Raw genomic sequence first — 13,145 nt, forward strand, 5'->3', positions numbered from 1 at the left:
TGGCCGTGAGGGCCAAAGTTATGAACACAGGGCTATATGAGAACATACCGCAGAATTCAGTGAAACTAAAGGAGCGTGAGAATGCATACAAAGATTGTATATTTTTTCCTTCAATATCTGTTTAACAAAAATACAATTTTTTTTTCACATATTTCTAATAACTGTTTTCTTTTATCTTTGCCATGATGACAGTACATAATATTTTTCAAGATACTAGTTGTCAGCTCAAAGTGGCATTAAAAGGCTTAACTAGGTTAATTAGGCAAGTTAGGGCAAATAGGCAAGTCATTGTATAACAATGGTTTGTTCTGTAGACTATTGGAAAAATATTGCTTAAGGGGGCTAATCATACTGACCTTAAAATGGTTTAAAAATAAATAAATAAAACTGCTTTTATTTTAGCCAAAATAAAACAAATAAGACTTTCTCCAGAAGAAAAAATATTATCAGACATACTGTTAAAAATGTCCTTGCTTTGTTAAACATCATTTGGGAAATATTTAAAAAAGGAAAACTAAAAATGTCAAACAGAGTACTTATAATTCTGGCTTTAACTTTATATTAAACAACCATTTGCTCATAAATAATATTGATTTGCCTAAATAAATAAAAAATAAAAACAAATGATATAATAATGACATTTTTCATAATATTATCATGTTTTTTAGCCTTGTTGGTAAGATTTTTACCTTTTGAAATGTACACCAGGCCCCATCATTTTATTGAAATAATTCTACAATTTAAATTGTCATTCATGTTCAATTGAAAAATCAGCCTAAATAAAATGTGTTTAATTCATGAACACTTCTAAATAAATAGTAAATATGTAAATTTATATTCTGACCATTACTGAACTGTAATTATTTCAAACAATTCCTTTATGTCCCCACAACACAAGTAGAGTTTCACAAACTAAGTTCAAGAGGAGCACGTGATATGATCGACTACAGCTCATCCTCAGCGCTAATCATTAGCTAGCCTATTAGATCATTCTAAAACTACTATAAATATCCTCTCTAAACTTCATTCTTTATCCTTTATCTTCGTTTTTGGAACCCCTCATACTGTTGTTTTTATAACAATTAAGTTGTCCTAAAACATTTCATCTTATTATGAATAAGTAGTTTAAACAAGCAGCAAAAGTGATTTTTTTTATTTTATTTTATTTTATTTTATTATTATTATTATTTTTTTTTATTTTTTATTTTTTTTTTGATTATGTATTGGTATTCACTAGATTGTGGGGACTAAATGCTCCCTCAAGTATAGTCATTTTTGACCTTTCGAGGACATTTATTTGCTTGGTCACCATGAGGATTACAGCTTGAGTCATAAAGAATGAAGTATTTTGAGACCTCTAAGGGTCTGTTTTAGGGCTGGGGTAATACAATCTGTGCAGTGTAAAAAAAAAAAAATCATTTTTAAGTCCCCATAAAACATGAAAACCCTATTGGGTGTGTGTTCGAGACTGGACTGTCGCCAGATGAATGGGATCTCACTCCCGTCCTGCCGCAGCTGCTGCTGAGAGCCACATGATGCTGTTGGGAATCTTCCAGTGTTTTCCATCAGAATGTGGGAGAGACTGAAGCGTAGGCCGCTGAATTATTAGCTTCCTCAAGACAACAAGGTCTCCGCTCTCCACTCGGAGATCCTCATCTGACAATTTCATTTTCACACAGCCTCCTCTGAACTTACTGTGTGTCTTTTTCTCATGAAAGAATATGAGACAACATCTGTATTCATGGCTTTTTACTTGCCGTTTCAGGAATGAATTTTTGGGTCACTGATTTGGGTCCCACTCTACCAAGTTATTCAAAAATGTTCACCTCCAAACTTTCGGGGATGTGAAATGGAATAGACGCACTTTCTTTAGCTCTATCTGACCAAATTTTCTCACTTGGATCAATTTATATGTGGAAATAATATTGCATGGGCGACACAGTGGTGCAGTGGGTAGCGCTGTCGCCTCACAGCAAGAAGGTAACAGGTTCAAGCCCCAGCTGGGTCAGTAGGCATTTCTGTGTGGAGTTTGCATGTTCTCCCTGCGTTGGCTTGGGTTTCCTCCAATTGTTCCAATTTCCCCCACAGCCCAAAGACATGCGCTATAGTTGAATTGAATAAACTAAATTGGCTGTAGTGTGTGTGTGTGTGTGTGTGTGTGTGTGAATGCAAGAGTGTATAGATGTTTCCCAGTGCTGGGTTGCGGCTGGATCTGCTTCGTAATAACATGTGCTGAATAAGTTGGCAGTTTATGAGTTTTATTATCAGTTCTGAATAATAAAGGAACTAAGCTAAAAAGAAATTGAATGATTGAATGAATAATATTGCACTTCAGTATGTTGAACAATGACAAACAAAGTTAAAAAGGGAGACAAAGTAGCTGAGGAGCTGATGAGGAAGAAACAAAAGTAATGAAAGTGAGCAAAGGTGATTCTAATGGCTGCTTCTTGAGTTAGCAACAACGATCTCATGCTTGCCATCAATGCTCTTAGCGCCAATATGGACAAGAAATTTGATGATATTTTAAGTTCTTTTCACACTAAAGAATGCAGTGGACGAAGTCGTTGAGCGAGTGGAGAAAAAGTGGAAAACAAGCAGCAAAGGAACATGAACAGCGAGTAGATGCAAAAAGAGGAAAAAGAGCAGCATACCAGGTTTGTTGCGATCCTACTTCCAAAGGCCCATATGGTGGGCACCTTGCAGTTTGAAACCGGCAAAAATAACTGTAAGCAAAACAAAGCAGATAAAAAACTGCATGTGTGATAATGAAAGGATGATCACACGCACACAGTTAACGTTGGGCCAATTAATAATCCGTTCAACGAATGTTTAAAGTGAAAGCAACCAGTGCTGCTTATTGACAAATCTGAAGCTCTTAAAAGCAGCAAAACTGTGGGTGCATGAGCATAACTTTTTGCTTAGTCTATTTGAAAGAGAACTGATTTCACCAGTTGCATTTCTTTGCATGGTTGCTTAACACAAGAAATTCACATTTTAACGTGAGTGATTATTCTCTCCTTCGTTATTCACTTGGGGCCCCATGTACAAAGACTTGTGTTAAATTAATATTAAAACATTGCGTATGGACAAAGCTGTAAATGTGCATACTGAGTAAAAAACAAAAACAGATCCCACACAAAATCCCACACAAATCCCACACATATTCTCTTTGTACATCTGAATTAACATTAAACTGAATGCACATACACAAGTGCAAAACCCCTCCCTACCCCCTCCCCTGTGTAAATATGGTAATGACTCCACTTTGGCAAAACCAAACGAAAAAGCAATGGCAAAAGCAAGCAAAAAGAGAAACTTCACAGAATGTGAACTAGGGGTGCTCCTATCGGAGATGGACCAGAGAAAAATTGTGATATTTGCAAGTGTAACCTCCGGGATTAATAACAAAAGAAAAAAAAAATAGAGTGGGAGAGTTTAGCTGACGCGATTAACGCAGTGGGGTCTGAACATCACACTTTGGAAAAAAAAGGTTCGATGTAAAGATGCAGGTTAAGAGGAGAACAGCGGCGCGCCGTCAAAGTGTGGTCCGAACAGGTGGGGGAACAGGGGATGCTAAACATGCTTTGAAGAGAGAGTTGCCTCAATTGTGGGCGACTCTTTAATTTCTGTAGTATCCGTGTCTGTGGGAAACACAGATGTATTAGAGGAACACTTTTGGTAGGGCAGTAAAGCAGTACCCCTCCACTCTTATCAAGGCAGCGCCACCGGCATTTCAGTTGCTCAATCGCCAGCTCTACAACTTAGCTGGAATAATATCTTTAAATAAATCACTCACCAAGAAGCCACCCATCGCACACCCAGCCACCTGACAGCCTTTGCATTCGACCACTGACAATGTCCTCTAGGAAGGCCAACACTGCCATTGCCATAGACTAAGGGTTGTATACATTTGCAAATGCTTTTATATGTTCAATATTATATTAATTATTTGTGTCAATTAACCCATTTTATCAATTATAAATTAATAGCAATGTTTTTCACGTGATACTCTTTAGTGTGCAATTTAACATAATTGCCTCTTGGATTTGCCAATGGAAATAAAACAAACACACACAAGAAATATATGTACGCCAGGCATAAAGTTGGCGCGGACAAACGCACATTCTCACAATTATTTCATCGTTAGCAAATACAAACATGAGCGTGAAATCTGACGTATGCAAAGTTTTTGTGCATACACGCTGTTGATACATGAGGTCCCTGGTTTCTTTTGCTCTAACTAAATAACACAATTATTTTTGTCAGTCGTGCTCCTTCTAGAATCTAAGATCACATGTGCACGAATATTGAGCCATCCTTATTGTCAAACACTGCTTTTAAGAAAACTACAATTTAAAAATGATTTTCAACCAGCCAAAGGGGTTCGTGGCGCTGGCTGGCGGGTGTTAATGTCAAGCCCTGTTGTTAGTTCTATATTTTTCGACCCTACCCTTTTAAATATCATCATCTTGTTAATCTTAATATTCATGTTTATGTTGTAAAAAAATTACACACGTGAACTATTCTGCCCTTCGTTTATTCCATAGCCTTTACTGAGCATTTAAAAACATTTGCCACACGTCTCACGAGAGACAAACGCAAAACAATTCCCTTTGGATGCGATGACACTTAGGCTCCGACACAAAGCAGTTAAATAAAGAACGGGAATCAGCGTGAGCCTCTGGTAATGTTTGAAACTAAAGTGCATGAAATTTAAAAGTTTTCCAATTAAGAGAGGCTTAAGCTGTTTGCAGTCTGGCTGGAACAAGATAAATGCAGCGGGCAGCGAGTGCTAATGAGGACATACACACTGATGACTGCCGCCGCCGCTTGTACACAGATAGTCATGGCCGTCGCAGAGCCTTTTAATAGCCCTTTACAATTTATCTGCTCGAATTATTATTAGCCTCCTGTTTGCTGGGTGGCTTATCTCTGCTGCTCGGGGTGGATTTGCATGCTGCTCTCTGTTTGATGTGTATGTGTTTGTGTGTGTGTGCGTGTGTTTATGTGTGAATGAACACAGGAGGGGGAAAAGATGGAAGTGTGTGATTATTATTTCACTTTCTCCGTCTTTGTGTCTGTTCTTCTTTCTATGCATCTGTCTTGGAAAGACACAGTTTGAGACAACTATAAGAGGATGCCGTGGTCTTGTGATTATACTGCAGTCATTAGTGTCCTTGTTAGTTTTGAAAGTTTTGTTTTAGTTTTGAAAATTCCTAACCTGCAATGAGCATCCGTCATGGAGAACGTGCAAGTCCAACCCATCTGCTCTGGATACACGACGAATCCAGGATTATGTGATCCTCGGGATAAGGAGAAAAAGACAGACTAACACGAGTGTAACAGAAACCAGCTAGTTTATTGCCCTGACCTCAAAAGGAAAACTGTCTGCATGTTGTTTTAAGGGTGAAGGGGTGGGCGGTTAAGAACTGTTCAGGTAAACTCCTCTCACCTTGTATAAAGATGGACACTAGTAACCGATTTTAGAAACTGCATTATTCAGCGATCTAGTTAGTGTTACTGCCACCCATACTAGGCAAGCGGGCTCAAATCCCTTTCAGAAAGGGGCAAGTAGAACCTCTTTGCTTATATTGGCAACGTGATCCAAGTGGAAGTGTGGTTTAGAGGGTTAAATGTTATGGAGACTAACTTGCATGAGCTGTGCAAGTAAATCTCACTTCCTGTCCTCGAGGTGCACTATCATCTAATACTACAATCTTTGCTTTTTAGTGCTCTTGTTAGTATGTCCTTTTACTCGAGATGCAATTTAAAACCTATTTGGACGCTGCAAGTAAAGTGTAGTTTAGAAAATTAAATCTAAACAGTCACAAAAAGCTGTGCAGGTAAATCTCATTCCCCTGGTCTCAGGGACTACAGTAATAACTGATGGTAGAGACTGCTGTGCTTTGAATCTCTCAGGGATGCAGTAGACCCTTTGGGGTTTCATTGGCACCATGACTGGAATGTTATTGAGGTTTAGAAAGGTGTCAAGATGGTAAGACCTCAAGAGGCAAATAGCTTCTGACACTAGAGGGTTTAGTCCTTAGCATCCTTATTAGTTAGATACTAATCGAGCTGGGCAACTATTACAAGCAGAGGATGTTCAGTGCAGAAAACTCAACAAAACCACACACAATTTTAACGATCTAGGTGCAAAGTCTAAACCGCAGGGCGCACAAGCATTAAGGACGTGTCCGAATCCACTTTTGCAGTTTTAAGGACGGAACATGGTCTAACAGGGTTGAGCTTATTCTTTTAATGAGTTATGGGTGTGTTTTGAGCGTAAACCAATCAGAGTCTCATTTACCTTTGCCTTTACGTGTCAGTTGTGTCGCGCCATGGTGCATTTGCTATTTACATGGAGGCTTTTGTAAGTGTAAAAACTGAACGCTTCACTAGTAAGAAAACAGTTCAACAAAGCATCTGCAGCAAGGATAAAGAATCAGCCTCCTCCATTTGGCCTTTACTTTCACTTTCTCTCTTTCGTGGATAAGGAAACGTGTTGGACGCACTCACTAAAGACATCTATTAGCCTACATAATTCATTTTGTTTGTTAAGCGCAAAGATTTGTTTCAAAACTATTTCTAAATTCTGTTTTAATATTCCCAGCAAATGGAGATATCCAAACACACATTCTATGCCCCAAATGGTCCAAATCTAGGTGGACAAATCTAAGCATGTTTTTAATAAAACAAATATAAATATGCATATAATAAATAATACTAACAAAAATAATAATAAGTTGTCGTAAATAAACTAAAAAAAGCCCCCCGAGATGAAGAAGGCATGGAGGTACTGTTTTTTATATTTATGTAGAAAATAATCATTTTTGTAATATTTTAATCCTTTAAGGCTTTTTCATTTGTAAAGATATTTCTGTACTGCTCTACATCCTGCCTATTTTAAGCAACGTATAAGCGAGACGCCCAACTGACGTGTTCTGCGCTTGACTTGAACAGTGTATTTTAGTTCCCCAAAATAGCAACGCGCCAACAATATGCCTTAACACACCTCTTTTCAAGACCAGAACACCCATGAGTCCACAAAGTGGCGCAAATAAATTTGCTATTTAAACAATGTGACAGAAGATGGGAAAATTAATGTTGCGTTGGTCTGAAAATAGCAACGCCTTGGAAACACGTCTTGCGCCTTATTGTGCCCGGGTGTATGATGGGGCCATTGAAACAAACTCCGCTTGGTCTCAGCTAAAACAACAACAGTGTATAATGGTTGAAGTATAGCCATTTTTCATGGGCAGCCAATGAAACCGTAGGCTGTATTATGCAAATTGTAACAAAATTAAATACATTGGTAATGTAAGAAATGCTGGAATTACCAATTTTTTTTTTTTTTTTTTTTCGGCAGTTCTGAAGCGGTTCTTCATTTTAGGAGACAGTAGTTTGGTTTAACATGCATTTAATCTTTGCAGACCTTTTAAATATGCAGTTAGCTTTATTACTCATATTACAAATATACTTTCATTTATGTTTACCTTTATTTATGTTTTTATTTATGCACAGAAAACTCTGCATAACTTAAATTTAATATATTACTTATAATATTGCAAGACAAATTGTCAACCTGAAATAAAACAACTGATTCTGTTGAAAAGTTTGCATGCCCTTTTGATTTGTAATATGATTTGTAGCATTTATGGGATATTTATTTTGTTTTTTTATATTGTTTAAAATACTTTGCATATTATATTAACATGTGATGCAATATAAAAGTATAAAAATGTATTTCTTTCTTTCTTTCTTTTCTTTGTCTTTACCGATAGTAGTATATTCTTGTTATTTTTTATTTTACTTTTTCTAGACATGAATTACGAAGAGGCATAAAAGTCCCACAAGCACACAAGTTTTGATTAGAAAGTTTGATAACGAGTTATCAAGATGAAGAACAATTGCTTTCCTAAATACTTGAGTGCTTCTAATGAAACCGAGGTTGATGAGGATTGTAATTTAACACAAAAGGTAATAAATGACTGCTTTAAATCTAATTCATGCTTGAATACCACTCCTTCAGCCATCATCAATTTAGCTCGGGCATTAAGCTCCCAACAACTCTTAATTAGAACGAAGACATTTCTGGGAGATTAGCTTTCTCTGAGCCTGCTGAGTCTGACAAACCCTGTTTGTAGCACAGCGAGAGGAAGATAAAGAGCCCAAAAACCACTTATACTTCTGCTCAATGTTTGTTCTGAGAATTGTGTATCTATGAATGGTTATGATCAGTCCTGGGTCTGTGATCATGAAATCAAATAGAGAGTGTTTCATTCTCAAACTGCTTGGGAATGGCATTGCAGCTTTTTTGTATTTAAAAACAGTATTAAATATGCATTTTTAATAATGCAGCATAAACACGGTGGAAAAATGATGGTTCAGCTTTTTTTTTTTTCCCGGGAAAAGGGCTGTATAATCAATTAAAATTTTGCTGTACACAGTAGGTTGCTTTATTTGTAGACTAAAAAGGTTTCTAAAGTTAAAGTTTCTCCAAGTTAGTTGCTCTTTACAATGCATTGATTTTTCCTTTGAAGTATACTGTTAAACAAAAAGTTTAATAGTTTACTTGCAGTGTGACACAATTGGACAGTGTTTCAGCTTGGTCTGCTTTCTTTCATAGTTTAAATGCTTGAAGAAAGCCACAAAAGACAATCTACTATCTATTTACCAACTTAAAACATGATTGTTATGCAACATTTTGGAGAAAGGTTCATATATTGCAAATTCATTTATTCATCATTTTCCTTCGGCTTAGTCCTGTATTTATCAGGGTTTGCCACAGCGAAATGAACCGCCAACTCATCCATCAAATGGTTTACACAATGGATGCCCTTCCTAAATTGCAAATTTTGATCAGAATAATGGTTGCCATCAACTCTCGTTTCATTTGCTTGTTTCATTTGCTTTCTTTCGTGTTCAATTTTAGGCCATGTAACATAGGTTTGTTCATTTAATAGTAATCTTCACACTGAGTGCACCTATGAAAGTGATAAAGGGCCTGATGAAGTTAATGGGAAGGGTCACAACGAAATCAAAACACACTGTATTGTTAATACCAGATGGAAACAGTAATGCATCTCGACAGACTGATTGGCCCACAGAAATTATTGTTAATACCAGGATTGGGTGCTGAAATGGTATCTTTATAATCGGTGTGTGCTTAGTCCAAATTAGAACACAGAAATCAGTGCTTTATTTAAAGAGGCTTGAATACCTGAGCTGTTGATTGATATCTGATGCGTGGGTGAAACTTGGGTGTTTCTTTACATGAAAAATTGAATAGTCTGCATTTTAAAATTCACTATATAGAGGATCTGTACAGCAACCTGTGGCTTCTTTTTCCTGGAGGGCAGTTGTCCTGCAGATTTTAGCTCCAACCCTAATCAAACACACCTAAATGAGCTAATCAAGGTCTCTCTAGGTATACTTGAAACACTCAGGCGGGTGTGTTGAGGCAAGTTGCTGCTAAATCCTGCAGGGACACCGGCCCTTTAGAGCCGAGATTGGTGACCCCTGATCTAAACACACCCTAAGTAATGTATTTCAGATTAACAGAAATGTACACAACACTCTCAAGTAGATTTGTCATCTTTAATGTGCAACAAAACGTAGTTGGAGCAATGTATTTTTTGTTTTGCAAAAATGTAGGCTGAGACTTGTGTTTCCACTGAGCCTAAGGGTGCTTTCACACCTGCCTTATTTAGTTCGGTTGAATCGCACTAGAGTTCGTTTTCGTTTGGGCAGGTGTGAATATAGCAATTGTACTCGAGTGAGCACCAAAAAAGTGTACCGAGACCTCCATCAAGAGGTGGTCTCAGTATGCTTTCAAGCAAACCCTGGAGCGGTTAGTTTGTGGTGATAATATGATCTTAACTAGAACAGACCCAACCGCAAAAAGTACTGTGCCTTTTTTTAACTAATTCAGCTGCCGTAGACCAATGTGCTGTGCTTTACGGAATGTGGAGGAAAATATTTGTTAACAGCGCTTTACCAACACAGAGAGAGAGAGATAGAGAGAGAGAGGAAAAAACATTACCTGATGGATCATTGGTAATATTTCCGGAAGATGACCATGTCACAGTTTAGGTTAATTATTTTATACCGCCTCCTGAAATGACTAGTGATGCACCTTTGCTGTTCGCAGTGCATTAAAACATTGTTTTCCAGCCGCAGCTACATTTCATTCTCGAAATGTTTGTTTGTCTAAAGTGATGAATGCAAACTATATATACCATATATACTATATGTATACCATGAGCAGGGATACAATCAGTCAGGGCAGTCATCCCTCCATAGTCAAAAGTGACATTTTGTGTCTGCCAGTTTGTTTACTTGCTGGAGTTCCATTGGCATTTTCTCGCACGTGATTTCTGACCAATCAAAAAGCAGTTTAGAAAATATGTTCAACAACATCTAGCCAATGAGTGATGTGGATTTTATCACATGACTGCATTTTGGTTCTTTTCAACTGGTTCAGACCAAAGTAATCAGTGTGGTGTGAAATTTTTTCAAATATAAAATGTACATTTATTGCCCTTGGTCCGGATTAAATGAAGCGATCTACAAATGTGAAAACACCCTGAGCTAATGAATACAGAACATTTTGCTGTTATTAGTACTGACACTGTTACTTTGTGTGAAATTATTTAGGTTGATTTTAGTTGGATCTTATTGTAAATTTACTGTGTAGAGTTGTTGTTATTTTGTATTTACTTTCTATTTTTAAGAAAAAAGCTGTTTTTAGTCTCCCACCGTCCAAAAACATGCAACTTAAGTAAATTGACTAATCCAAATCGGCACCATTGACATGCTCCTAGTAAGTATTTATCTGCAGTCACTATTTGTTAATCAGCTACTACAGCAGGGGAGTTCTCGAAAACTACCTGAGCTCAAACTCCCCTCTCGCCTTGCAAATGGGAGGTAGCCCCGGGCTCGAGAAACTTATGAGCTCAGGGCTCTCTCTTGTTATGCCAAACAAGCTTTATAATCAATCATCAGCTAAGTGTGAATTCTTGAAATGAAGATATTTTAAAGAAATCTGGAAACAATGACTTTCATAGTATTTGTTTTTCCTACAATGGAAGTCAATAGTTACAGGCTTACAGCTCTCGTCAAACTATGTTGTTTTGATTTTAACAGAAACACATAAAAGTTTGGAACCTTGTGAGCAAGCAGATAGTAAAGAAATTTTTATTTTGCGTGAACTGTCACTTAAAATCTTTCACGAGTACGATCACACCGGTGTGATTTGAACATTTCTTTTATTATAGCCATCAAAAAGGAAGAATCAGTTCAAGCACTATTTAGGCATTAATATTGTTTTAAAAGTATTGATTTGACAATCAATAGTTGTATACTGTAGTTCCAAGTATAAAGTAGTTATTTTAATGTCTCCATTACAGTTTTGAAGTTTATTATTTAATTTAATATCACACTGTATAAAATATTCGTAAATTAGCAGTTTACGGTATTTTGTGAATCATGTTTTTATTTTCACCCGTTTATTTACAGTATCCTTTTGAATTGCATTATGAATTGAATTGCTTTTACTAACATTTTTGATACTTTAAAATGATATATTATCTGGATTGGTGTTGTATATTATGGTACATAGATCTAGTAATAAACTGCCAGTACATTTTCTGTTATTTTACAGACGTATTTCTCTATAAATTTATGTCTTATCCATTATATTATTTTAAACTACTAAAATTTCAATAAGTCACTTTGTTAAATTGTAGAGCTGAATTTTCAGAGATCGGGGTCCCACAGTGCAATTCACAACCATAAATAAACAGAAAACTCTTGCGAATCACAAAACATGGAAACGATTCATTAACAGATCTTTTTTACAATGTCGTTTTACTCATTTACTGATAGTTCCTCTCTGTTATTTAGAAACCGTTTTTGTTTTTGTCTGATTACAGGACATCATATTGGTGATTGTGGCTGTTCTGCTCTTCCTGCTGGGCGTCTATGCGTTTTTCTACCTCAACCTGAGCACAGAGCTGGATCTCGACGTGGACATGGATTGAAGGACTTTTCTCACATTCGCCCTCTCAGAGGATTCTGGGTGTCTGGACCCACTCATGAAGTGCCAGCAGTTTCATAGTATCACACATTTCTCATCTTTGTTCCTTCCATGCCTTTTATACCAGCAAAATGTGCATGAAAGGAAAGAAGACGAGTCTTAAAAGTGCACAGAAGCATGAAGCTACCTTATTTTCGCAGTGTTTATACAGAATAACCTTTTCGATTATTAATAAAGCTCCACATGCCCTGCAGCTTTGAGATTTGAAGAACCAACTCGCTTTCTACTTGAACCTTTTAGTTTATCCAGAAATTTTTTTTTTCTCTCATCTTTAACTCTCTCTCATGCCTTTCGAGATGCTTTCTGCATGAAATATGAAAAGAGCTATTTATAGCAGGATTTCAAGGATGTTGTTTTTGATACAATAAAAACAAGATTTTTATTGAAAAACAACTTCATATATTTTCTACCATCCATGCTTTGAAGATGTGGCAAATCAAGACTAAAGCTCAAATTAATCAATTTATTTTATTATTATTATTATTATTATTTTTGCATGACACATTTACATTATTTTGGAAATATTTTTAATATCTGAAAAAAAATATCTGCATCATGTAACAGAAGAGAGTGTAAATGTCACATTATTTTGATTTTCCTCACTATAAAAACTTAAAGTCAATCTACAGATTGTATTGTATAACCTAAAAAATTGATAGATTTAGTTTTCAAAGGGATAGTTCACTGTCAATTTTATCATTTACTCATCCTTTGCTTGTTCCAAACTTGTTATAATTTCTTCTATTAAACACAATTAAAGATATTTTTAAGAAATCTATAAACATTAACTTTCATAGTATTTGTTTCTCCTACAATGAACGTCAGTGGTTACAGGTTTTTGGCTCTCTTTAAACTATGCTGTTTTGTTTTTAACAGAAACACATACAAGTTTGGAACTACTTGAGCAAGCAAATAGTGGAGACATTTTAATTTTTGGGTGAACTATCCCTTTAACCCTTTTATGAGTATGATCACAACGGTGTGATCAGCTGTGACCGGTCCCTGAAGTGTATGATCACACCAGCGTGATTTGACATTCAGAACGCAC

At 36.4% G+C, this 13,145-nt stretch overlaps 1 protein-coding gene across 1 annotated transcript in view; it reads left to right on the forward strand.

Moving 5' to 3' along the window:
* triqk (triple QxxK/R motif containing) overlaps positions 1 to 12,590 on the forward strand; it is a 47,163-nt gene extending 34,573 nt beyond the window's left edge. Inside the window, exon 4 of the mRNA NM_001127256.3 lies at positions 11,934 to 12,590. Within this exon, the coding sequence (NP_001120728.2) occupies positions 11,934 to 12,041 (108 nt within the window). The 3' untranslated portion in view covers positions 12,042 to 12,590. The remainder of the gene's footprint in view (positions 1 to 11,933) is intronic.
* The last annotated feature ends 555 nt before the right edge of the window (positions 12,591 to 13,145 follow it).

The sequence above is a fragment of the Danio rerio genome, chromosome 19 (genome assembly GCF_052040795.2).
Source record: "Danio rerio strain M-AB ecotype USA chromosome 19, GRCz13ab, whole genome shotgun sequence".
Classification (NCBI taxonomy): Eukaryota; Metazoa; Chordata; class Actinopteri; order Cypriniformes; family Danionidae; genus Danio; species Danio rerio.